This window comes from Salvelinus sp. IW2-2015, linkage group LG4q.1:29 (assembly GCF_002910315.2).
Source record: "Salvelinus sp. IW2-2015 linkage group LG4q.1:29, ASM291031v2, whole genome shotgun sequence".
In the NCBI taxonomy this organism is placed as follows: domain Eukaryota; kingdom Metazoa; phylum Chordata; class Actinopteri; order Salmoniformes; family Salmonidae; genus Salvelinus; species Salvelinus sp. IW2-2015.
Genome location: NC_036842.1, coordinates 58,772,311 through 58,799,354, shown reverse-complemented (window position 1 = coordinate 58,799,354; position 27,044 = coordinate 58,772,311). Strand labels below are relative to the sequence as shown.

Here is a 27,044-nt window from a genome sequence, read left to right as displayed (position 1 = left end):
CACGCAACCTCACTGTGTTTGTGTGTCTGTAGGCTTCAACTGTGCCTCTGAAATTCAATGAATGTATAACAACAGGTCTGGGTTTGAGTCCCAGTTTGGCTACTATGGAATTCGCTGCAATATTATATACAGTGATAAACTGCAGCCGCTAGTCTAATTCTTCCCACATAACCACTTAATTTGATCTTTGATATTTCAACTCCACAGTACAGTAGGAGTAGAGTCTATAGTTCTGATCTCTTACAAAGTCTCTCCCTTTCGTCCACATCAGAACCTGGCGTTAACTGCTGTAGATCCTTCACATACAGTACTGTATCAGCTTTGTGCATATTTCTGTCAAGCTGGACGGTAAGTCTTTTTTTAAACAGACAGAATCTGGCAACCGGGGGCAGAGTAATTTTCTATCTCAAGCAGGAACCAATAGGCCTGTCAAATGTGTGAGTGACAAGCCATAGTGGAGTGGTCCAAATAGTCACTGAAAAGAGGAGGGAAGTGGCTGGGGAATAGCACTTAGGACATTACAGAGGCAAACTGAAAGAGGTATTAATTGGTTTGAGTTCATAGAGTCAGAAGTTGAATATGAATGACCTGATAAGTTTGACATTTGACTAGAAAACAAAGGGGGAAAAATGTTCATTTAAATGTCAAGGATATTTCAGTTCTATGTCACACTTGGACAGTATTACACCATCAGAATAATTATACAATTATTGACTTTTGAAACATGTATTAATGAGAACGCAATGTGCAGAATCACATTCTATGTGGGAATTAACTTTTTTTTCCTCGTTGGTCGTCGTGCAACAAACTTAACACAAACGGTGACCTAGATCAAACCAAACCAAATAACATTATTATGCACTGTGTGAACGAAGCTGCAACTATTTAATTGCCTCCATGCCTTTCTATGGGACACAATGGGTGCTCTGAAGGTGGCTGCAGAAAATAGAAAACTATTTACTGCAAGACTGAGAAATACATTTGGTCCACGTTAAACTTTGGCCAGCAGTCCATTGTCTCGGGTGTCTATCATTTAATAGGCAAGTTGACATAATGAATGGAGACGGACACACCTTCTGCCACTCCAGAACGGACCCAGTCTTATCTGAATTGAGAATCACATTAGAGCCTCTTAGCCAATCACAAGGCAGCCCCGGAGCAAACTGCAGACCCTGGAGAAGAGAAGGACAGCAGAGAAGAAGAGAGTTAGAGAGAACTTTTGTTTTCCTGGTACTTTAATGAAGTTGGCCCTGTTTAGTCTTGGAGGGATTATAGCTCAGACTGGAGTCACTTGTGTTACTTGGCCCTGTGACTGCTGTGCTGTGAGGTGAGTGAGGGAGCTTTCCTTAGGGTCACATGAAGGGGATGATCGCAGGACAGAAGCAGAGCGGGAAGAAGAGCATGAATATGGCGGCAGTTTCACCTACTCACCCAGGCTTTGGGAGATCAGGGAAGAGCTTCCTCATCGACAATCTGCTGCGCTCGGCGGGGCCGTCCTCTTCCTCATCCTCGCCCAACTCAGATGGACCAACAGGTGGGTTCTTCAGGGGTCCCCTGACCGGCCACCACAGGAGAACCTGGGGCCCTCAGCATGTTGTCTACGAGGGCCAGAGTCAGAACTGTAAACGAGTCAAAGACAGGGGGCTTCCTCCTCGGTCACACTCAGGTAAAAGCCTCATATGATACAAAACATCATGATGAGTATTATGTATGCTATTCTATCATATTATTGATTGTGAGATCTAGACTGTAGATATTTGAAACCACACTTGGGGAAAATGCACGTTTCTGATTTTGTTTAGTGTATAGATTGTAACAAACTTTTTTGAATATATCTTGTCTAATGACAAAAGATGTTCTTCCCATTTGACCAAACCAGTTATTTAACATGATCTGAATCATTCAGAGTCAATCAAGTTTAGTGTATTTCCAGAAATAACATAAAACATTTTTATAAAGATGTATCATTAAAAAGCTACTTTAAGGAAGTGCAAACACTACAATATCTTACTTTATTTGTCTTTCCTGTGTTCAGTTCAGATATAATATTTATTTTTAGGAAGATAATATCAGATAAAAATGTATGCACTGTACTGGCTTTTTCTTAATTTGCTTTCTTTTTTGTAAATATAATTCTAAAACATTAGAAATTGTATTTATCAAAACGTTTACAGAAGAAGGCTCATGTTTAAGATCTATTCTAAGAAATAAGACATAACATAGCACTACACATGTAAAACATTGTGTTAATCCCAGTCAAAGCAGAATATTACAACGGCAATCAACAGTTGAAACAATAACAAAGAAATGTCCCCGCCCTTGTTTTGGTAAATAGCTGAGGGATAGGTCTGGAGAAATGTAACCACTCTCAAATTCCTAGACAGAGCTATGGATGCAAGGACTAACCGTCCATGCTATCAAATTATAGTTTTAACAAATAAGACAAGCTTATATTTTGTTTTCTGATGGGGTACAACAGTTGAACTAAGCTCATGAGACATATATAATATTCTTAAAGAATCATTGAGTGTGTATCATTAATTTATAAGTCCAAAAATGAATGTAGCAAACTACAGATTGCCCCTTTAATGACATACTGTATAACCAAATGCTGTTATGTTCTACCACATTTAATTTCACTACAGCCATTAATTTATTTTTAATACATTTCATTTCCAGACGATAATCATTTGGCTACTCAAAACATGATGTATGTAATTGTTTTTACACTGAGTGGATGGTTTAGCAGAAAAATATATATACTTCCACCACAGTTCATTCATGGATTTTCACCTGCCAGCATTTATTATACATTTACAGTGTAATTTAATGAAACTCCCTCCCACCCTCCTCTCTACAGGCCTGTTGAGCAGTGTGTTTCTACGGGGCCCTCAGTATCTGCTGGCAGCAGTGTGCTGTGGTGGGTCCAGCCCTCCGTCTGTCTTCTCCGGTGAGTGTTTTATGCTTCATCAGCGATGCCTCAGCTCCTCTCTAAGCATTAGCAGCAGGGTTTCCTATACTCTCTACGGCTAATTACTGATGCAATGCCAGGGAGCTCATTCTCCACTCAACTCTCTGCACTGCTATTCATGACCATTCACAGCTATTTAGACCCAGGGAGTAGGGTGGGGAGGAGGTTATGGAGCGGTGGTGGGGGGGCTTTTATGGCCGTAGAGGCCTCCATTTGCACTCATATAGATACACACACCGACTCACTCAAATATGCAGAGCTAATAAACATTTTGTCTCTGTCAGATTAGGACTGTAATGATCAGTGAGATGCCACTGTAACAGTCTGTTATTGGTCTCGGTGTGACATTTTTATTGCCTCTCAGTGGCATTGAGCTCAGCCTCAGCAAAAAGGAACGCTTGGCTGATAGTTGATCCAACTGTGATAATTGGTCCAGTCTGAGGAAACTGTTTATGATCCTGCCAAAGGAAGGGATTGTTTGTGTTTATAATGATGCTCTTAAGATGATTTCCTGTAGCTGATTATCTGAAAAATGTAGATCAAACCAGAATCTATATCCCCTGGAATATGGATCTGAATTATATTATGTAATTGCATTTGTTGCGAAGTCTGTACTAACCTTTTCATAGGGAACGTCTCATTATGTGGACAACATCGATTTATCCTAACTTCTGTCAGGGTTGTGATGCTAGTTGCTAAGTCCTGTGACTTCTGACAAGTGAGGCAGCAAATAGCATCCCTCAGTAAATACCCCCTGGTCCCTCTTAGTGGGCTGACACTTTCCCACAGTGCCCAGCAACAGGACAATGCCATGCCCGGCCGTGACCAATCGGCACTTTCACTCCACCATCCACACGCGACCCCGCTGCAATTTTTCCCCGCAGCAATGAATTCTGCGAAGCACAAAAACACAGAAAACACAGCCATTCCTCTGCAGAAAGGGGGCTGTGCCCGGGAACAGCCCACTAACCCTTTGTGTGGCCAAAGAACCCAGTTTCCCGACTCCCTCCTTTCTCCTGTCACCTCACTCTCATTCCTGCCCATTTAAAGTTCCCTTAATGGAACATAAAGAACTCAATGAAAGTGACTTTTATAGACTTATTCGAGCTCATCTTCCCATAGAACCGGGCCCATACCTGCAAGAGAAAAGATTTAGTGAGGAGCGCTGAGCCAGCAAGAGTAGTGGCCTTTCAACAAACAGTCTCTTTTGTGGTGGGTTCCTCAGGGTTGTGAGCTCAGACCAAGGGGGCAGACACACACGTAGCCCCCGGGAGTGACCTGTTAATCGTCCGTTTAAGTGGAAGCCATTGAGGCCCAATGGAGGCCTGAGGAGCATGTCTAAACCGGTTACTCGCTCCCCCGAGGTGGTCTGTGTGCAGATTTGTCGTACAGATTAAAAAGGCATTGCTCAATGGTATTTGGTAAATTGTTCCACTTGACTTTTGTTGTGCGTGCACCTGTGAGTGAGGCAGCGTGGGATTGCTCCTCAGAGTTCACCAAATCCCTTTCTCCCCGGTGAAAACGGGTCTCCATTCTCTCTTTAGTCACCCCCATTTTGTTAAATTAGACAGATTGACGCAAGTGGAGAGTAAGCGTGTATAAGATTGGCTACAGTAGATGGGCACAATCCATGTAGATAGTGAGTCAGGAAGTGAGCCATTTAGTGGATGAGTGAGTCTGCCTTTTATCATCAGTATGAGGATATATTCAGTGCTTTGGACTGGACTGGACATGATAAACCAGAATAAGGCTGCAGATAATTTTCCCATTTATTATTTGGATTATTTTCTATTTCGGTACGCTTGATATGGAAATATAATACATTTATTTTCTTATTCAAATGCATGCTTGTTATTGACCTTATTTAAGTTAGACCCATTTCCATATTCAATAATTGGTACTTGTCTCTAGTAGTGCAATGTGCCATTGCCTTCATGCAACAGAGAATATACGTCAATGCAAATGAGTTAACTCATCCATAACCCTGTGACATTTCCCTTTCAGGTTATTATTAGATGGAATAAAAACATTAATATGAATGATTTTGACCTCTGACCTTCCAGAGGGAGCCAACATTCCCATGTGGTCCCCGGATACGAGCCCCAAATCCCGGCGAGGGATCCTGAGGAGGGCGGTGTTCTCTGAGGAACAGAGGAAGGAGCTGGAGAAAACGTTCAAGAGACAGAAGTACATCAGCAAGACAGACAGGAACAAACTGGCAGCAGATCTCAGCCTGAAGGAGTCTCAGGTAGGATACCATATATCTCCTGTCTAGGTCGGTGCCCATAACAACCTCATTTTACATCACATGCTACATTATAGGCCTTCTCATCTCACCTCTTCATTGCATACAAACACATATTATTTGGGTGCTCCAGCCTAGATTTAGTAAATATCTAGAGCCACTTCTATTGTAAGTGTTCCTCATCTTAAAATGCTATTACAGTACGGCTTTCACTACTGTGATAATTGTAAGTAGATCAAATAGATCATGCTCTCTGCTGTATCATAGACTTAGATTTGACTAAACAAAACGAATGGCACCTCAGTCTGAACCCCTCACTGACCTGTGTGTCTACTGTAGGTGAAGATCTGGTTCCAGAACCGGAGGATGAAGTGGAGGAACTGTAAGGAGAAGGAGGCCCACAGCGGCCGCTCCCCCATGGAGGAGCTCATGTCCCGGGGCTGCAAACAGGAAGAGGAGGCACCAGAGAGCACGGGCACGGCATTAGACAGATCATCATCACAGCAGTGGGACAGGGAAACAGGAGTTACCATAGAGAAAGAGCCATGCAAGAAACATGTGACTTTGATACAGCCACTGAGTCTGCACAGACACACTTTGACCTCTGACCCCTGAGAAGATGAAAGAATGAGAGAAACCACTGGGCAAAAACTGGTTGAATCAACGGTGTTTCCACGTCATTTCAACCAAAAATTATACATGATGTTGAATCAACGTGGAAACTGATTGGATTGGAAAAAAGTCATCAACATAAGGCAATTTAGTCTTTTTTTCATCCAATGTTTTACCTAAATCCAACGGCATGGTCATTTTTTTTGTTGATTTCACATTGAATTCATGTTAGTTGACAACTCAACCAAATGTAAACCAAAACTAGAAGTTGAAATGACGTCTGTGCCCAGTGGGAAGATGAGGGTCAGTGTTGTGAGGCATGATTGAAAAGGGACTGTCTGAGCATTGGATAAAACGACTAACACTCCATAACAATAAAATACTTGTCATTTTAATATTGTGTGGGTTGCTATTGTGTAGCAACATTTTGTAGACTGACTAAAAGTGTTTTTGAATGTGTTTTTGGAAAGCGTTTTTGAATGATCAATACAAATCTCAAAAACAAAACATTTATTAGACCATACATTGTATATTAACACACATTGAAGGTTAGTCAGCTACACACAACCATGCGTAAATGCTTTAACATGTGATATTGTGTTCAGAATGTTTGTTTTACTCCTAACTGAAAAAAAATCTGTAAATAAAATGATTCATTAAATGCTGATTTCTTCATTCCATGTTAATATTCAAGACGCTGAGCATCCCATAGTAGTACAAGACAAACTTAATAAGTTAGTCTTCAATATTTACAAAAATACACTTCATCACTAAAGATAGTGCTTTTAACCAAGGACCTCAGGGAAAATATCAAATAAATGACAGATTTTACAAATATAAAATGCCCAATAAATGTAACCGTATGCAAATGAACCATAGCGAATGTCAGATGACATGCTGGAACTGTGCAACCAGAGCGGATGATAGATTGTGGTTTGGACGGCTGGACACACCTCAACAGCCCTGCTCAGGGAGGATGGTATACTTGAGGATGCGGCTCTGGACCTTGTTGGAGTCTCGTCTGAAGCAGTAGAGGAGGTACTGGTGGTCCATGGGGTCAATCTCCGAGGTGGGGGGGAGGAGGAGGGGGGATGAGCCAGGGCCTCAGAGAGTTACTGATCATTCCCAGCAACTGCATCTGAGGCAGATAAACATACAGAGACCGTGTCTGTGGGATACAAATCACTATAGACAACAGGCTGCAGAGATGGAAGTACTGTATGCACATAGTAGTCACACTCTTTCGCACGCACGCACGCACGCACGCACGCACGCACACACACACACACACGCACACACACACACACACACACACACACACACACACACACACACACACGCACAGTGTCTGACTCTTACCTTCTCAGCCACTCTCTCCACTCCGTTCTGTAACTCCTGCAGCATGTCGCTCATCGCCAGAGACTTGTTGGAGCTGTAGTGGTTAAACTCCTGGTCCTGGTGCTGAGCCTGAGCTTGGCCCTGAGCCATGCTGTGGTGGAGCTGGGACAGGGGTTCTCCCCAAGCCCCCAGAAGCTTCAGGATGACCTCTGTCAGCTCCTCTCTCTGGCAGGAAGGGGGGGACGGCTGGGTCCAAGTCAGATACAGACAATAACTTTTATTGATAGTTATTACACTTTCATCTGTCCAGGTGAGTCAGTTTTACTCACTTATACCAGTGGAATCAATTATGGTCAACTTTACTCTACAGTACTATACAGAGCAGGCAGACAAGAGACTACCACTTGTCAAATCAAATCAAATTTTATTTGTCACATGCGGTGAATACAAAAGGTGTAGACGTTACCGGGACTTTAACCAACAACGTTACCGGGTCTTTAACCAACAACACAGTTCAAAATATTTGCTAAATTAACTAAAGTAAAAAAATACAAAAAAGTTACACAATAAGATTACATAACAATAATGAGGCTATATACAGAAGGTACCCGTACCAAGTCAATGTGCGGGGGTACAGGTTAGTCGAGGTAATTTGTACATTTAGGTAGGGGTAGTGACTATGCATAGGTAATAAATAGCGAGCGTCAATGTAAATAGTCAGAGTGGCCATTTGATTAATTGTTCAGCAGTCTTATGGCTAGGGGATAGAAGCTGTTAAGGAGCTTTTGGACCTAGACTTGGCACTCCGGTACCGCTTGCCATGCGGTAGCAGAGAGAGACCAGTCTTTGACTTGGATTTTTGGGCCTTCCTCTGGCACTGCCTAGTATATAGGTTCTGGATGGCAGGAAGGTTGGCCCCAGTGATGTACTACACACTATCCTCTGTAGCACCTTACGGTCAGATGCCGAACAGTTGCCATACCAGGCGGTGATGCAACCGGTCAGGATGCTCTCAATGGTGCAGCTGTAGAACTTTTTGAGGATCTGGGGACCCATGCCAAATCTTTTGGGTGTCCTGAGGGGGAAAATGTCATGTCGTGCACTCTTCACAACTGTCTTGGTGTGTTTGGATCATGATAGTTTGTTGGTGATCTGGACACCAAGGAACTTGAAACTCTCAACCCGCTCCACTACAGCCCCGTCGATGTTAATGGGGGCATGTTCGGCCCTCCTTTTCCTGTAGTCCACGATCAACTCATTTGTCTTGCTCACATTGAGGGAGAGGTTGTTGTCCTGGAACCACACCGCCAGGTCTCTGACCTCCCTATAGGCTGTCTCATCATTTTCGGTGATCAGACCTACTACTGTTGTGTCGTCAGCAAACTTAATGACGGTGTTGGAGTCTTGCTTGGCCACGCAGTCGTAGGTGAACAGGGAGTACAGGAGGGGACTAAGCATGCACCCCTGAGGGGCCCCGGTGTTGAGGATCAGTGTGGTAGATGTGTTGTTGCTTGCCCTTACGAGTACTTTTTGGTGTCAGGTAAAATGTATGGAATAAAAAGTACACCATTTATAAATATGAATAGTAAAGTGTGTTGGAATATTCTTTTCAAGTGAGAGAGACTTTGTCATTTCTTCAAACAATCATCTTTATTCAATATCGATTAATTATTGCAATAATTAAACTGTCAACCCAACAGTCTTGACTAACTGATAATGATAAAACAGAGACCTTATATAAGACTTAAAAATGCTAAGTCAGACTGGTTCCAACTCCCATAAGCCACCTTGGTTATCTACACAGGATGGTGTTTTACCCCCAACCCGGCTTAGTTTCCCAGATTCCAGGAAGATGAGACAATGAGGCATTGTTCTAAACTCTTCCAGGCTATCTCTATATTGGGTCACACACACCACATCTTGTCTATGGAATGCCAGCTTTTAGGTTTGTATCACCAAGTCATTGTCAGCTCAAGCTATCTCTCGCAGACTAACTGCAGGAAGCTGGAGTGGAAACCATCTCTTTACAGAAACACACAATTAAACAGAACAGAAATGTCCTATTTGTTAAGTATTAATCGCTAACTATTAATATCAAACAAATCAGGTAAATATGTCATTTTTCTATCACAAAAGTAAAGTACAGATACTCCAAAAAATGACTTAAGAAGTACTATATAGTATTTTTACTTAAGTACTTTACATTCAATCTTAGTCCTGTATTGACACTTTGCCTGTTTGATGGTTCATCTAAGGCATATATGTCAGAGTCAAGGCCCGCGGGCCACATCCGGCCCGCGAGAAGGTTTTTTACGGCCCCTGGGATGATCTTGATTTATTATTAGAACCGGCCCGCAGACCGCAGCAAGCCGGCAGCCCGCAGATCTTTTACACGCACCAATACTACATTTCCCACAATGCAACGGTGACGCACCGAGCAGTAGGCTGCTTCATTTCAATATTTATTGGCACAGCAGTCGTCAGCATCACAGTAAAATTAACTTTCAGATACCCATCAAAAATGGCAAAACGGAAGGTGGACACTGAGAACCGGGGGTTTCAAACAAGGTGGGAGTCGGAGTATATGTTTCAACGAGAGGAGCTGGAAAACCTGTGTGTCTTCTGTGTGGAGAAAGTAGTGGCGGTACTGAAAGAGTATATCTGAGAACGACATTATGAAACGAAACACGCGGAACAAAAACAAGAATATGGACATGGAACAAAGGCTACAAAAGGCCAGAGAATTAAAACGAGGCCTCAAATCTCGACAGGCTCTGTTCAAAAAAGCCAAATCACAAGGCCAGGCTGCTGTCAAGGCCAGTTTTATTTGGCAGAGAGATCGCTAAATCAGCCCGGCCATTTACGGAGGGGGATTTCATCAAAAACTGCATGATTAAAGTTTGTGACGAAGTTTGCCCAGAAAAAAGGCAAACTCTTTTTAAATGTTGAGTCTGAGCAGAAACACCATTGCCCGAGAAGAGTAGACCAGTTGTCCATCAATCTAAAAAGAGCAGCTTGTGAAAAAGGGAAAAGATTTCATTGCATATTCCTTTGGCTGTGGATGAGAGCACCGACATTTCTGACATTGCCCAGTTGTCAATTTTCATCCGCGGAGTGGACTCCAGCCTAAGCGTGACAGAGGAGTTTTTGGCTTTACGTCCTATGCATGGCACAACTACGGGGCATGATTTGTATTGAAGAGGTGTCAAGATGTGTAAATGAGATGGAGCTGCCTGGAAAAACTCGTGGTTGACAACCGACGGAGCACCTGCGGATGTGTGGACACAGGAGCGGACTGGTGGCGAAGATACGGGAAAAGATGCAAGAGGAAAACGCGACAGGTGAGCTGACAGCTTATCATTGTATCATACACCAGGAAGCGTTGTGCGGTAAAGCCTTGAAATGGAGCATGTAATGAGCATCATCACGCGCACAGTTAACTTTATCAGAGCCAAAGGTTTGAATCACCGCCAGTTAAGGCATTTCTGACGGAGTTAGAAACGGAGCATGGTGATTTGCCTTTATCACCACAGAGGTGCGATGGCTAAGCCAGGGAAAGGTGCTTCAAAGATGTTTCGAGCTTCGTGAGGAGATTTTGTCTGTTCTTGGACAGCAAAGGGAAAGACACAACACAACTCCGAGACGAAATGTTTCTGTGTGAAATGGCTTTTCTGTGTGAAAACATTACGAGTTTTCATCTGAAAAAAATGCCAATGAAAAACTTGCAAGCTTGGCCAGGGTCGGGATCATGTCATCTCTGATATGCTTACAGTACAGTGAAGGCATTTAAAACCAAACTGACTCTGTGGGAGACGCAGATGCGGAAAGAAAATTTGAGCCACTTCCCAGCTGCCAGACCATGAAAGAGAAGCTCTCTACCAGTGCGTTCCCGAGCGCACAGTTGGCTGATAAAATAGGTATGCTTGCCGCTGACTTTCGACGCCGATTTTGCTGACTTGAAGCACAAAAAAGCAGGTTGGAACTGCTCGGTAACCCATTTGGCTGTTGACGTGGAAAGCTCACCACCAACCTCCAAATGGAGTTGATTGACCTCCAATGCAATGATGCACTGAGGGCAAAATATGCGGCAGTGGGTGCTGCGGAGTTCGCCCGTTTCCTCCCCGACACAATGCCCAGCTGCGCATCCAGGCTGCTCAAAACGTTGTCTATGTTTGGCAGCACATACCTGTGTGAACAACTGTTTTCTTTGATGAACCCTGAACAAAACATCACAACAGAAGTCGACTTACTGCTGAACACCTCACTCAATTCTGAGGATTTCCTCAGCTCAGAGCCTTACCCCGAACATTGATGAACTTGTGGAAAAGATGGGACACCACCAAGTATCACCCTCAACCTCAAAACAAGTGAACATTACTGTGCCAATCACATATTTAGAGTTTTTACTCAGTTCAAGTTTAAAAGTTAAAGTTTAATATTTGTTTTCACTGCATGTTACTTCTCCTTAAACAAAAGTGTTGTGTTTTTGATTAATAGATTTTTGCACTTTATTTTATTGTTATTTCAATCCAATTCATATTTTAAAAATATTTCCCAGTTGAGTGGATGATAGAAAATTGCTATTATTGTTTTTTTCTTTGAAGTAAATTTAGCCCACTTTTGCTAAAATAGAAAATATAGGCTACTGATGGTGCCTTGAATACCGGTTTCTTTCATTTAATGTTCATGTTATGGGGATTTTTATATAAAGGAAATTTGTCTTTTGTGTCTGTTGAAAATTAAAGATTACTGACAGAGCCATAAGAAAATATTGCTTTATTTATCTGATCATATTGGAATATATTTGTTAGGTTTTCAGTAGGTTCAATTAGGTTCACTAGACTATATGCGTCATTTAAAAACTTTTCAATGAACATTCGAACAGTCCGGCCCTCGGCTTGTAGCTAAATTTTTTATTTGGCCCTCCGTCCATTTGACTTTGACACCCCTGATCTAAGGGCATAGCGCGGTTTCTTATAAGCGTCCGGATTAGTGTCCCGCTCCTTGAAAGCAGCAGCTCTAGCCTTTAGCTCAGTGCGGACGTTGCCTGTAATCCATGGCTTCTGGTTGTGCGTACTGTGGGTCACTGTGGGGATGATGTCGTCAATGCACTTATTGATGAAGTGGGTGACTGAGGTGGTATACTCCTCAATGCCATTGGATGAATCACGGAACATATTTCAGTCTGTGTTAGCAAAACAGTCCTGTAGCGTAGCATCCGCGTCATCTGACCACTTCCGTATTGAGCGAGTCACTGGTACTTCCTGCTTTAGTTTTTGCTCGAGAGCAGGAATCAGGAGGATAGAATTATGGTCAGATTTACCAAATGGAGGGCGAGGGAGAGCTTTGTATGCATGTCTGTGTGTGAAGTAAAGGTGGTCTAGAGTGTTTTTTCCTCTAGTTGCATATATGACATGCTGGTAGAAAATAGGCAAAACGGATTTAAGTTTGCCTGCATTAAAGTCGCCGGCCACTAGGAGCGCCGCTTCTGGATGAGCATTTTCTTTTGCTTATGGCGTTATACAGCTCGTTGAGTGCGGTCTTAGTGCCAGCATCGGTTTGTGGGGGTAAATAGACGGCTATGAATAACATAGATGAGAACTCTCTTGGTAGATAGTGTGGTCTACAGCTTATCATGAGGTACTCTACCTCAGGCGAGCAATACCTCGAGACTTCTTTAATAGTAAACATTGCGCACCAGTTGTCTTCTTATCAGACGTAGCTGCTCTTTCTTGCCGATACACGGAAAAACCAGCCAGCCCTATATTATCTGTGTCGTCATTCAGCCACGACTCGGTGAAACATAAAATATTACTGTTTTTAATGTCCCGTTAGTAGGATAGTCTCGACCGTAGATCATCCAGTTTGTTTTCCAGTGATTGCATGTTGGCCAATAGAACCGATGGTAATTGCAATTTACTCACTTACCTACAAATCTTCAGAAGGCACCCCGACCTTCGTCCCCTGTATCTCTGTCTTTTCTTCACTGAATTAAAGTAATTTGGGCCTGGTCTCCGGGAAGCAGTATATCCTTCACGTCGGACTCATTAAAGAAAAAAACATTGTCCAGTTCGAGGTGAGTAATCGTTGTTCTGCTGTCCAGAAGCTCTTTTCAGTCAAAAATGACGGTAGCAGCAACTTTATGTACAAAATAAGTTACAAACAATGCAAAAATAAAAATGGCACAGTTGGTTAGGAGCCCGTAAAACGGCAGCCATCCCTTCCGTTGCCATTATATCAATTATATCAATGAACCTACCAGGTACCACCCCAAATCTGTAAACACGGGCACCCTCATAGATATCATCCTAACCAACCTGCCCTCTAAATACACCTCTACTGTCTTCAACCAGGATCTCAGCGATCACTGCCTCATTGCCTGCGTCCGTAATGGGTCTGCGGTCAAACGACCACCCCTCATCACTGTCAAACGCTCCCTAAAACACTTCAGCGAGCAGGCCTTTCTAATCGACCTGGCCCAGGTATGCTGGAAGGATATTGACCTCATTTCGTCAGTAGAGGATACCTGGTTATTCTTTAAAAGTGCTTTCCTCACCATCTTAAATAAGCATGCCCCATTCAAAAAATGTAGAACCAGGAACAGATATAGCCCTTGGTTCACTCCAGACCTGACTGCCCTTGACCAGCACAAAAACATCCTATGGAGTACTGCATTAGCATTGAATAGCCCAGCGATATGCAACTTTTCAGGGAAGTTAGGAACCAATATACACAGGCAGTTAGGAAAGCAAAGGCTAGCTTTTCAAACAGAAAATTGCATCCTGCAGCACAAACTCCAAAAAGTTCTGGGACACTGTAAAGTCCATGGAGAATAAGAGCACCTCCTCCCAGCTGCCCACTGCACTGAGGCTAGGAAACACTGTCAACACCGATAAATTCACAATAATTGAGAATTTCAAAAAGCATTTTTCTACGGCTGGCCATGCTTTCCACCTGGCTACCTAACCCGGTCAACAGCCCTGCACCCCCCGCAGCAGTTTGCCCAAACCTCCCCATTTCTCCTTCACCCAAATCCAGATAGCTGATGTTCTGAAAGAGTTGCAAAATCTGGACCCCTACTTATCAGCTGGGCTAGACAATCTGGAACCTCTCTTTCTAAAATTATCTGCCGCAATTGTTGCAACCCTATTACGAGCCTGTTCAACCTCTCTTTCATATCGTCTGAGATCCCCAAAGATTGGAAAGCTGCCGCGGTCATTCCCCTCTTCAAAGGGGGAGACATTCTAGACCCAAACTGTTACAGACCTATATCTATCCTACCCTGCCTTTCTAAGGTCTTCGAAAGCCAAGTTAACAAACAGATCACCAACCATTTCGAATCCCACCGTACCTTCTCCGCTATGCAATCTGGTTTCCGAGCTGGTCATGGGTGCACCTCAGCCACGCTCAAGGTCCTAAACGATATCATAACCGCCATCGATATAAGACAATACTGTGCAGCCGTATTCATCGACCTGGCCAAGGCTTTCGACTCTGTCAATCACCACATTCTTATCGGCAGACTCAACAGTCTTGGATTCTCAAATGACTGCCTCGCCTGGTTCACCAACTACTTCTCAGACAGAGTTCAGTGTGTCAAATCGGAGGGCCTGTTGTCCGGACCTCTGGCATTCTCTATGGGGGTGCCACAGGGTTCAATCCTCGGGCTGACTCTTTTCTCTGTATACATCAATGATGTCGCTCTTGCTGCTGGTGATAATCTGATCCACCTCTACGCAGACGACACCATTTTGTATACTTCTGGCCATTCTTTGGACACTGTGTTAACTAACCTCCAGACGAGCTTCAATGCCATACAACTCTCCTTCCGTGGCCTCCAACTGCTCTTAAATGCAAGTAAAACTAAATGCATGCTCTTCAACCGATCGCTGCCCGCACCTGCCCGCACTTCCAGCATCACTACTCTGGACGGTTCTGACTTAGAATATGTGGACAATTACAAATACCTAAGTGTCTGGTTAGACTGTAAACTCTCCTTCCAGACTCACATTAAGCATCTCCAATCCAAAATGAAATCTAGAATCGGCTTCCTATTTCGCAACAAAGCATCCTTCACTCATGCTGCCAAACATACCCTCGTAAAACTGACCATCCTACTGATCCTTGACTTCGGCGATGTCATAGACTGCCCCCAACACTCTACTCAGCAAATTGGATGCAGTTTATCACAGTGCCATCCGTTTTGTCACCAAAGCCCCATATACTACCCACCACTGCGACCTGTATGCTCTCGTTGGCTGGTCCTCGCTTCATATTCGTCGCCAAACCCACTGGCTCCAGGTCATCTATAAGTCTTTGCTAGGTAAAGCCCCGCCTTATCTCAGCTCACTGGTCACCATAGCAGCACCCACCCGTAGCACGCGCTCCAGCAGGTATATTTTACTGGTCACCTCCAAAGCCTATTCCTCCTTTGGCCGCCTTTCCTTCCAGTTCTCTGCTGCCAATGACTGGAACGAATTGCAAAAATCACTGAAGCTGGAGACTCATATCTCCCTCACTAACTTTAAACATCAGCTGTCAGAGCAGCTCACAGATCATTGCACCTGTACATAGCCCATCTGTAAATTGCCCATCCAACTACCTCATCCCCATATTTTTTTTTTTTTTTTTGCTCCTTTGCACCCCAGTATCTCAACTTGCACATTCATCTTCTGCACATCTATCACTCCAGTGTTTAATTGCTAAATTGTAATTACTTCGCCACTTCGGCCTAATTATTGCCCTACCTCCCCAATCTTACCTCATTTGCACACACAGTATATAGATTTTTTCTATTGTGTTATTGACTGTACGTTTGTTTATTCCATGTGTAACTCTGTGTTGTTGTTTGTGTCGCACTGCTTTGCTTTATCTTGGCCAGGTCGCTTTTGTAAATGAGAACTTGTTCTCAACTGGCCTACCTGGTTAAATAAAGGTGAAATAAAAAAAAGTAAAAATTGTCACTATATTAACATGATACAGAAGGGTGCAGATATGAACATGCAGAAGAGACATGCAGAGAGAGTTTAAACACATGCAGACAAAACAACATTTAGACCAGGGGTGTCAAACTCATTTCGCATCGTGGGCCACATACGGCCTAGGGAGATGTCAAGTGGGCCGGACCATTAAAATTATACCATACTCTGCTATAAATAACCAAAATATCATATAGCTGGCTTTTACCGCTGCTTCACTGACTTCTCGGCTCTGGATGAAAGTTGACTGCTGTTTCCTCAGACCCGCCAGCAATTCGTTAATCTTATCTCTTCTCAGTTGTCCTTGCAAGCCGTCATATTTTTCGCTGTGATGAGTCTCGTAGTGGCGTCGAATATTATATTCCTTCAATACCGAAACTTGTTGCAAACACACCAAGCACGAAGGTTTTCCGTGCATCTCTGTAAATAAATAGGACGTGGTCCATTTTTCTTTGAAAATTCTACACTCCTTATCTACTTTTCTCCGTTTGGATAACGACATTTTGGCTAATGAGGGTGTAGCGGAGAGGTAGAGACCAAGGTATTAACAACGTCGTAACAAGCAGCAGATGGCGCATTGATACCGTCTGCTGTTTTCAGTCTGTCTCAGTGATGCGGCTTGTCTTCTACTCTGATGGAAAGAGTGCGCCCCTTAGCGGACAATCCATGAATTGCAGCGAATTAAAAATATTAATTCCATGTCTTTTATGCATTTTTTCCACTTTCAAATTATCCTGCGGGCCTGATCGAACCTCCTTGGGGGCCGGTTCCGGCCCGCGGGCCGTATGTTTGACACCCCTGATTTAGACTATAAAGTGCTAGGCTCACTGCTAGTCTCTGTGCATTCTCTTTGTCATCCGGTGTAAGTTTGTGAAAGCTGTGGCATTTCCGTTTTCTAATGTGGTTTTTCATGGGGAGGAAATATTGCTCCTTTGGAAGAGATGTAAAATAAGAGAAAAGGATGATAAAAATGAGGGACAGGGGATAATAAGTAGATAATAAGTAATGATGTAATCTCAAAGTTGAGAGAGGAGAGTGAGAGAAAGAGAGAACGAGCAAGAGAAAGGAGGGCAGAGGAGACTAAAATAGAGGAGCGACTCTGAGTGTAGATCGCTGGAGATACCATGCATTCTGGCAGACAGCTGAATACCCTGTCGAAAAGGTCTGCCAGGGACAGTGCATGGCACCCTGCCTGTCTATGGGCACAGATGGGGGCCCGGCCAGCCTTATGGTCCACATATACCAGGACAAGGAAAACAACCCACGCCAATGTAAGAGAAAGCAACAGCAAGAGGAAAAAGTCAGTTGGAGATACCCAAATCATAAGCAAATGTAAACTGGAAATCCAAGTTAAAACTACATCCAGCTCTTACTGTGCTTCATGGTCCGTCCGATTGGTTGCCAGTTCTGTTGATGGGTTAACATTTGTTGTGGTTGGTCAGCAGTGGTCTGTCACTGACCTTCCAGGCATCTGTCTGGACTACATGACTGGACTCTATGACTATGACTGTATGATGACGTCGTTGTTCATTAAACATGAGGAGGGGGTAATAAAGCTATGGTTTTGTCTCTGTTTGTCATATCCACTCCTCACACCCCGGGGCGGACAGAAGGAAACCAGGCGGAATGGCATCGCATCAGAAAAGAGAGACAGAGAAAAAGAGAGAGAGACAGATAATCAGGCAGATCACAATGGCGTCAGCAGAAATTAATGAATGTATTTTAATGGAGCCCTGAAATAAAGTTTTACTGGCCCTCCACAGTCTGGTATGACCTGGTATGAACTGCATAAGAACTCTAAAAGAACTCACATTGCACACTATCCCTCCAAATCCTTAACAAACAAAGTCCATGTGTGAGTCTCGAAACACTCCATCCCTAATACCAATGTGACCTTATGTGACATCATATGACCTAATTGGTGGTGGTACAGTGGAGGTAACAGATTCAGTGCTTCATTTGTAGACTGGGAGGTACCAGAACAAAAAGTGAGCCCGAGAGGGAGGTGACCTGGAGGGCACCGAGGTACCGAAATGCATAAAAAAAGATCACCTTTATTATAAAGCATTGCATGCATTATCATCGCTTTTACATACTGGCATAGAGCAGTAGCGTGAGGTGCTTGCAGAAAAACATTTGCCAAGGTTCCCCCCAAAAATGTGGCCTTTTATAAACACATTTTATGCAATTCTACACCATTTTAGATGACTGGAGACTTGAAGAGGACTGGCCACCCCTTAGAGCCTGGTTCCTCTCTAGGTTTCTTCCTAGTTTCCTGCCTTTCTAGGGAGTTTTTCCTAGCCACCATGCTTCTACAGCTGCTTTGCTTGCTGTTTGGGGTTTTAGGCTGGGTTTCTGTATAAGCACTTTGTGACAACTGGTGTTGTAAAAAGGACTCTATAAATACATTTGATTGATTGATTGTATTAACTTGAAAAGTGTATTCAGGCAATACTTGTTTGTTGTACATAATAACACAGTATATTATGGTATTTTCATCATCCATTGGACATCTTACACTATAAGGACATGTAAAAAAACAAAAAAACATTCTGCACTCACCTTAGCCATAAGAGTCCAGCTATTCGGCTATTTTAAATCAAATGTATCAATCATAGACAGTAGAATAACCAACACTACTTCAGTCGAAATACGGTCGGTAAATATTTTATTATAATATCCTTTTCACTGACTTAACAGACAAATCGAACATACAAAACACATAAATACGGCATTATCTAAATAGAAAAGAATACTCTTTAGAAATCATTTACATTTAGCTCTTCCTATGTACAGTTTTTAGAGTGCATTCTATTGCTGTGTGCTTTCAGACGGAGCTGAGCTACTGTGAAGGAGCAGCAGAGGGAAGCAGAGGGTCATGTCAGTGAGAGAGTCCAGCTCCAACTCCACGCTCCTCTGCATCAAGTCAGTAACATCAGAAAACGTCATATACTTAGGCCATATACCAAATTATTTTCAAGAAAACTGATATTATGCCGAGTCCTGGCTTGTGTGAGTAAGGATGCCGTTCTAAGCAACACAGATTCATCAGAGCTCAGGTTTTTCCATTCCTATACATCGTCCAGGCACTCAACACTTGTGGTGCTTCCACTTGCGTGTGGCCACTGCGATGCCGTGGTCCTTCTTGTGCCAGGGGAAGAGGTGGGTGAGGGCCAGGGTGCCTTCTGGCTGCACCGCCCCAGTCAGCAGGTAGAGCTGGGCACGGCCGGGCCGGACTAGGGCGTTGGCACACCGTAGGTTAATGAGCAGCCACTGCTGGAGGAGGTGCTGGGTGTCGTAGGGAAGCAGGGGGCCCTGGCGGATAAACTCCACCCGACCCTCCACCTCAAACTCTGGCTCCCCCGAGGGCCGGCGCCGGCGAGACAGCTTGGCTGTTACAGCTGGGGGAAGAGAAAGAGGAGAGAGGGTGAGTACACTAGCTTGGACAGAGTTACACACATATGTATAGTACAAACACACACAAATATACACACAAAATAACATTAATACACTTCCGTAACACACTAATCAATAGAAACATGCGCAGGCATAAAGTACATTATTGCACATGCTTACCAAAGTCATCCTGGCACAGAGCGTCCAGAACTGTCTTCAGTGTAGGGTGCTCCTCCACGGAAGGACAAGCTTGGCATGCAGGCTGAGGCAATGCTTTGGCGAGGTGGCTGTTGCTGTGTTTGGGGTGGGGGGTCAGACACATGTCCTCCTGGGCAGGGAAACGGTCACAGTCCAGCGCCTCTGGCCAGACGTGGCCCTGACAGGCCAGTACTGGAGCACAGCTGTCCCTGACGGCCACGCACAGGCTACGGCACGGCTGGAAAAACCTGGAGATGGGAGAGACACGGGGTTACATTTACGAACGCAGTGGGCACTCTCTGGAAATTGAAGGAATGTTACACTGTAGACACACACTGGTGTGAATAGTTTGAGGGTGAAAATTGAGTAGTGGATAGATTCCTCTTAAGAAGGAGTTAGCACGAGAAAGTGGGAAGGAACTAGGCAGACCGACTCAAACACAGGAGAAAGAACAGCCAGATTGACAGAGAAGGATGAGAGAGGCATAGTATGGAGATAGAGACACAGACAGACAGACAGACAGACAGACAGACAGACAGACAGACAGACGGACAGACGGACGGACAGACGGACAGACGGACAGACGGACGGACGGACGGACGGACGGACGGACGGACGGACGCACAGCAAGAACATACAAAGGTAGAAGAGGACATGAATAGGTAAAAGGCTAACAGAAGCTATAGACGTACGTGTCGAGGCAGACGGGGGCGATGAGGGAGCAGAGGAAGGCTTGGGCATGGGGATGGCAGCCAGTTTGCAGCAGGGGTCTCCAGTCCTCCGAGCGGGGAACCACTTCGCCCTCCAGGCTGCTGTGGCCCAGGAAGTTTGGCAGCCTCATCTCTGAGTAGCCCACGTCCTGGCACACACTCATCTGGTGGGGGATGGGCACGCACCGGGTCGACTGGCCCATGTCGAAGCCCCAGGCTGGGGTCAGGAGAACCAAGAGAGCCAGGGTTACGGTGAGGAGATCCATAGTGAAGAGAAACAAAGTCCTGAGTGAGAATCCAAACGAGAAGGTGGGTGCTGCTGTTGCTTGTTTCTGTAGGAGAGGTAATGTCTCTCTGTACCAGTGGTCTCCTCTATATATGCAGTCAGCCCAGCCCAATCAGACTGTTATCAACTACCCATCAAAGAGACTGAGACGGCGTGTGAGAGGAGACGATGGCTTGTTTTGTGATGAATGTAGACAGAGAGGGGGGTAATAGGTGGATGGAAGGGGGTGTGTCCAAACTTTTGACTGGTACTGTATAACTAACAACTTTTTCTTACACTGTAGGTATGAGGCCTTTTGACATTTTCACCCTCAAACACTTAGAACTGTGAGGTGTTTGAATATCGTGTTTTTATTTAATTTTTTTATCTTTTTATCTCTGATAAGGAATTTATATTTCAACACTGATAGTGTTACAAAAATAATGTTTTAAACTGAAAGGGGTCTTTTGACTGTTGCCTGAAAAACAGCTGACTGTCCAACATGACAGCTCCACAAAACTATCCCAATAAAAATGTTAAACTAATACACCCAGGGCATTATGAGAGCAATCACAACCAAAGCAAACTATTATATTTGTTTCTACCCAGTCCATTTCACCATTGAAAATCCATGACTTTCACACTAGACACTAGACATAGCTACCGTACTGTTTAGTTCACACAGCCTGCTTTGCTGGACATTATGTATTCATGCATTTTGCACTTTTTTTTCTTCTTATGAGCTTATTGTTTTGAGAGGCAAATACAGTAGTGTAATGACAGATTCTCAAATGTATACTCTTCTAAAAACGATTTGATGAAGAATGTTTATAGTTCATATTCTACACAGGAGTAAAAGTGTATTTCCTTTTAGAGAGTTGTGTAGACAGACAGGAAGTCTCCTTAATATTGAGCCTCTTTCATGTCTCCTCCTTTACTAACATAAAGGGTTTCCTGAGAAGGGTCCTGATCAGACAGATCACACTCCCATTAGCAGGACAGTGTTTCCAGCTCTCTCACCTGGCTTTGATGTGATACTAGATTACTGTCTACTTCAAATGCTAAACAACAGCAAGCTCCAGCTGGCTACCTACTGTAGCTATCTGATCATACTCGACTGCAGCATAGATAGACACAAACAGTCATATGAAGCTATAAGTCTCTATGTTGCAAAAAATACATAAAATCCACTTTGGTCACACCATTTCATTTTAAAGTGATAATTTCAACTATTTAAAGGCACAACAAAGTTAAAATGGGAATACAATGTCAGATATTTAGTATTTATACAAGAACTTCATGTATTATCACTGTGCTTCATTTAATAGCACAACCAAATGACCTGGATGGCAGTTGAGATTACATTAAAAGTACACAGTGTAAGTGATCAATGCTTTTCAAGATTCTGCGCAGATTATTATGGCAATTGTCAAGATCTCCACAGACCTGCGACCTTTGCATGCTATCTTGAACATGTATGCTTTCTATGATTACGTAAGAAGACATTTATACAGTGCCTTCAGAAAGTATTCATACCCCTTGACTTATTCCACATTGTGATGTGTTACAGCCTGAATTCAAAATTGATTACTTTTTTTTTTATATCACCCATCTACACACATTATCCCATAATGTCAAAGTGAAAACATGTTTTTAGAATGTTATCAAATTTATTGAAAATGAAATAAAGATATATAAAATTTACATAAGTATTCACACCCCTGAGTCAATCCATGTTAGAATCACTTTTGGTAGCAATTACAGCTGTGAGTCTTTCTGGGTAAATCTCTAAGAGTTTTGCACACCTGGATTGTACAATATTTGCCCAATATTCTTTAATGGTTTCAAAGGCACAAATCCAGCATATTTCATACACGGTTTGTCTATGTAGAAAATTGGTTACACTAACCAGGTTCCCATCCAACCATTTAATGCAGATGTATTATCTCACATTAAAAAAGTAATAACTGGGCTGAAGGGGACAGGATTTGCCCGTTCAATTTTATATATATATATATATGTTCGACATGGAAGGATCTTGTTGTTCCGGGAAAATTAATTATGCGAGAAATTGCGGTGGAAACGCAATTTTGATATAATAACCATCATATCGAAGTAAACTTGGGAGTCACGCGATGAAATGTGTGGTCCTCCCACTACGACTCGCGAAACCATGCAGTTTATTAGGCTACAGATGAAATAAATAATGATCAACTTCACTGAGTGGTGAAAATGCACGTGATGAGGGTGATGCTCCTTTCAAATAAATATCGAGGGTCTTATTCTGGTGACATGATGATCGATATTTGACTGCCGTTTGACAAATACAAATAACACAGCTCTTGTTCATAATAATCTCAACATGTAGACTAGCCTACCCGCACTGTATCTGCCAGCTGTTGGCTAGAGCGCACGTGCCAAGAACAGTGGGCACATAGCAACCGTTTTTTTATGACAAAACGATGGAGTAGAAAATGCCATGGAAACCCATTTAACTTGTATTTTTCATTCGGTACATAGGAAATTAACCGCAAACGTTATTTGTATGTGCAGGAAGTCATCACGCACAGACTTTTATCCGCAAACGTCAGTTTTGATGTACATCTCTGGTGGGAACTAAAAAGTACTAAGTTAAAGTACTATTTAAGTCGTTTTTTGGGGTATCTGTACTTTACTATTTATATTTTTGACTACTTTTACTTCACTACATTCCTAAAGAAAATGATGTACTTTTTACTCCATACATTTTCCCTGACACCCAAAAGTACTAGTTACAATTTGAATGCTTAGCAATACAGGAAAAAGGTCAAATTCACTAATTTATCAAGAAAACATCCTGGGTCATCCCTACCGCTTCTGATCTGGTGGACTCACTAAACATAAACGCTTCCTTTGTAAATTATGTCTGAGTGTTGGAGTGTGCCCCTGGCTGTCAAAACAAGTAATAAAAAATGACATTTTGCTGTCTGGTTTGCTAAATATAAGGAATTTGATGTATAGCGTTTACATTTACTTTGTACTTTCACTCAAGTATGACAATTGAGTACTTTTTACAACACTGTACTTAAGTACATTTAAAATCTGATACTTTTAGACTTTTACTCAAGTAGTATTTTACTGGGTTACTTTCACCTTTACTTGAGTCATTTAATATTACTCTATCTTTACTTTTACTCAAGTGTGACAACTGAGTCATTTTTCCACTGGAAAAATATAAAGAAAAATTCCAATATTGGCATATTATTTTATGCAGATTTCACATGGAAATCTCTCACAAATTGGATGGAAACCTAGCTACTGATGACAATCCTGAAATATGATATGTCAGAATCATTGTATTTTCCACATAGATACCATATCACAATATGCTGACAAATTATGATGAAACAACGTTGATTCAACCAGCTTGTGCCAGTGGGATTTCTCTTGGCAATTATTTACACGTTTAAATCATAGAGCCAACTTCACCTCTTTTAAAGCTTGTGCAAAAAAGTAATTAGGCAAATGCATACTTTTTATGCTTTTGTATTACACATTAAGGGTACAAAAAAGATTCCAGATATTCCGGGGAAAAGAGACGAGATGGATTATATTGATCGTAACAGAAAAAGTATTTCAATGCAGTTCTGGAGGAACACAGTCATATTATCGTCAGACAGCCACAGGATGCTCCTACCCTCTCAGACAACTAGAAGAGATCTCACACTGCGATGCAGACTGGTGGTCCAGGCTCCGCTTCTAATGACGGTCTGGCTCTCTCACTCCCTCTGTCTCTCAGGACTTTAGCTTCTAATGACGGTCTGGCTCTCCCACTCCCTCCGTCTCTCAGGACTTTAGCTTCTAATGACGGTCTGGCTCTCCCACCCCTCCGTCTCTCAGGACTTTAGCTTCTAATGACGGTCTGGCTCTCCACTCCCTCCGTCTCTCAGGACTTTGCTTCTAATGAGGTCGGTCGGCTCTCCCACTCCCTCCGCTCTCAGGACTTTAGCTTCTAATGACGGTCTGGCTCTCCCACTCCCTCCGTCTCTCAGGACTTTAGCTTCTAATGACGGTCTGGCTCTCCCACTCCCTCCGTCTCTCAGGATTTTAGCTTCTAATGACGGTCTGGCTCTCCCACTCCCTCCGTCACTCAGGACTTTAACTTCTAATGACGGTCTGCTCTCCACTCCTCCGTCTCTCAGGACTTTAACTTCTAATGATGGTCTGGCTCTCCCACTCCCTCCGTCACTCAGGACTTTAGCTTCTAATGACGGTCTGGCTCTCCCACTCCCTCCGTCTCTCAGGACTTTAGCTTCTAATACATTTACATTTAAGTCATTTAGGCAGACGCTCTTATCCAGAGCCGACTTACAAATTGGTGCATTCACCTTATGACATCCAGTGGAACTAATGACGGTCTGGCTCTCCACTCCCTCCGTCTCTCAGGACTTTAACTTCTAATGATGGTCTGGCTCTCCCACTCCCTCCGTCACTCAGGACTTTAGCTTCTAATGACGTCTGGCTCTCCCACTCCCTCCGTCTCTCAGGACTTTAGCTTCTAATGACGGTCTGGCTCTCCCACTCCCTCGTCTCTCAGGACTTTAACTTCTAATGACGGTCTGGCTCTCCCACTCCCTCCGTCTCTCTCAGGACTTTAACTTCTAATGACGGTCTGGCTCTCCCACTCCCTCCGTCTCTCAGGACTTTAACTTCTAATGACGGTCTGGCTCTCCCACTGCCTCTGTCCCTCAGGACTTTAGCTTCTAATGACGGTCTGGCCTCCACTCCCTCCGTCTCTCAGGACTTTAGCTTCTAATGACGGTCTGGCTCTCCCACTCCTCCGTCTCTCAGGACTTTAGCTTCTAATGACGGTCTGGCTCTCCCACTCCCTCCGTCACTCAGGACTTTAACTTTCTAATGACGGTCTGGCTCTCCCACTCCCTCCGTCTCTCAGGACTTTAGCTTCTAATGACGGTCTGGCTCTCTCACTCCCTCCGTCTCTCAGGACTTTAGCTTCTAATGGCAGCAGAAAATGAAAGTACAGTTGATAAGTAACTCAATGCAATTGTTGTGTGGATTATGCCTGTCTCCACAACTATGTTCCAATGTGTATCTTCGATGGGTTTGTGCCCAGAAGGCTTAAAGTCAGTAATAGGGCTGAGTCTTGCTGTCGCACACACAAGGAATAGTGGCTGAGGCTGAAGACATGCCAGGCTAGCCAAGCTAAGCCCCGGGGCCCGTATTCATAAAGCGTCTCAGAGTAGGAGTGCTGATCTAGGATCAGGTCCCCCTGTCCATGTCATCTTATTCCTTATGATATTAAAGGCAAAACTGAGAGCAGTACTCTTACTCTGAGATGATTTATGAATACAGGCCCAGTCGGTCTGGCCCCTTACTTTCCCACAGCCTTCAGTCTCCAGTCAGAGCTCCACCGGCCCTAGCTATGCAGCCCCCTTCTAAAGGATTACTGCTTGCCCAGCCCGTCTGATCTGAGCCGGGGGCCTGGGTTCAGACGAAGGAGCGCTACTAAGGGGCAATTAGAGCCACAGACCAATTTGTCAGAACAATGAGGCCACACGTTTAACAAGCTCCCTCTGCCATTATCCCAGCAGGGAGCTGTTTTTCTTTCTAACGGCCCCCCTGCCCATCTGTAGACACTGTGTTTGTGTTGATAATGTGTGGACTGCCCTAAGCTGCCTGCTAATAATGGAGACTATTGTTTTGTTGGGCACCTGTCCATCAAACGTCTAGCGGGGATGCACAGGAACAGCACACTCACATATCCAGTATGTTCACTGTAAAACCACAGTTGGACTAGCTAGCATACAAGTATTTGTGTTTATGGTCATCTTGTAGGTGCATCTACCTATACCATAATTGTAGTGTGTGAACAGCTGGTTTCAGTGTACAATAGGGGTCCAGACAAACTGGTCATTGAACCAGTACCACAATAGCCGAGGGAGCTCTGTAAGTTACCAACCATTTCTCTACAATTAAACCGGTCCATGTCATCAAGTTCTCACTTAAGACTCCATTGTTTATATTTAGATACTAATTAATAGTATTTGGAGCCATAGATCACTTGTAGGTCTGTTAGCTTGACTTTCATGAGTAGTCACTCATGTTGCCTCTACCATACAAAATTCCTAAACCATGGGAGTAAGGAACTGAAAGGTCTTTTCATTGTACATAAAAAATAAGAAAGGATTTTAGTAATTTAGCAGACGCTCTTATCCAGAGGGACTTACAGGAGCAATTAGGGTTAAGTGCCTTGCTCAAGGGCACAGTTGGCTCGGGAATTCGAACCAGCAACCTTTCCGTTCTGACCCAATGCTCTTAACTAAGATACCCG

General features: G+C 43.5%; 2 protein-coding genes and 1 pseudogene across 3 annotated transcripts; 1 reads left to right on the top strand and 2 right to left on the bottom strand.

The window, feature by feature from the left end:
• The first annotated feature begins 1,169 nt into the window (after positions 1–1,169).
• Positions 1,170–6,490, top strand: LOC111962243 (homeobox protein DBX2-like). 2 transcript variants are annotated; one of them, XM_023985184.2, is made up of 4 exons: positions 1,170–1,534; positions 2,861–2,950; positions 5,035–5,219; positions 5,556–6,490. In XM_023985184.2, the coding sequence occupies exons 1-4, from the start codon at positions 1,357–1,359 to the stop codon at positions 5,829–5,831; spliced, it is 729 nt and encodes a 242-aa protein (XP_023840952.1). In that variant the 5' UTR covers positions 1,170–1,356; the 3' UTR covers positions 5,832–6,490. The 2 variants fall into 2 exon arrangements, with proteins under 2 accessions (XP_023840952.1, XP_023840951.1); XM_023985183.2 differs by having other exon boundaries at positions 1,170–1,666.
• Positions 6,491–6,782: 292 nt separating this feature from the next.
• LOC111960966 (prolactin-like) lies at positions 6,783–18,715 on the bottom strand (annotated as a pseudogene).
• Positions 18,716–19,234: 519 nt separating this feature from the next.
• On the bottom strand, positions 19,235–20,714 carry LOC111960965 (secreted frizzled-related protein 5-like). Its single transcript, XM_023983115.1, has 3 exons — positions 20,431–20,714; positions 19,721–19,986; positions 19,235–19,545 (listed from the first exon to the last, which is right to left on the bottom strand). Exons 1-3 carry the CDS (start codon positions 20,712–20,714, stop codon positions 19,235–19,237), a joined length of 861 nt encoding a protein of 286 aa, XP_023838883.1.
• Positions 20,715–27,044: the final 6,330 nt, after the last annotated feature.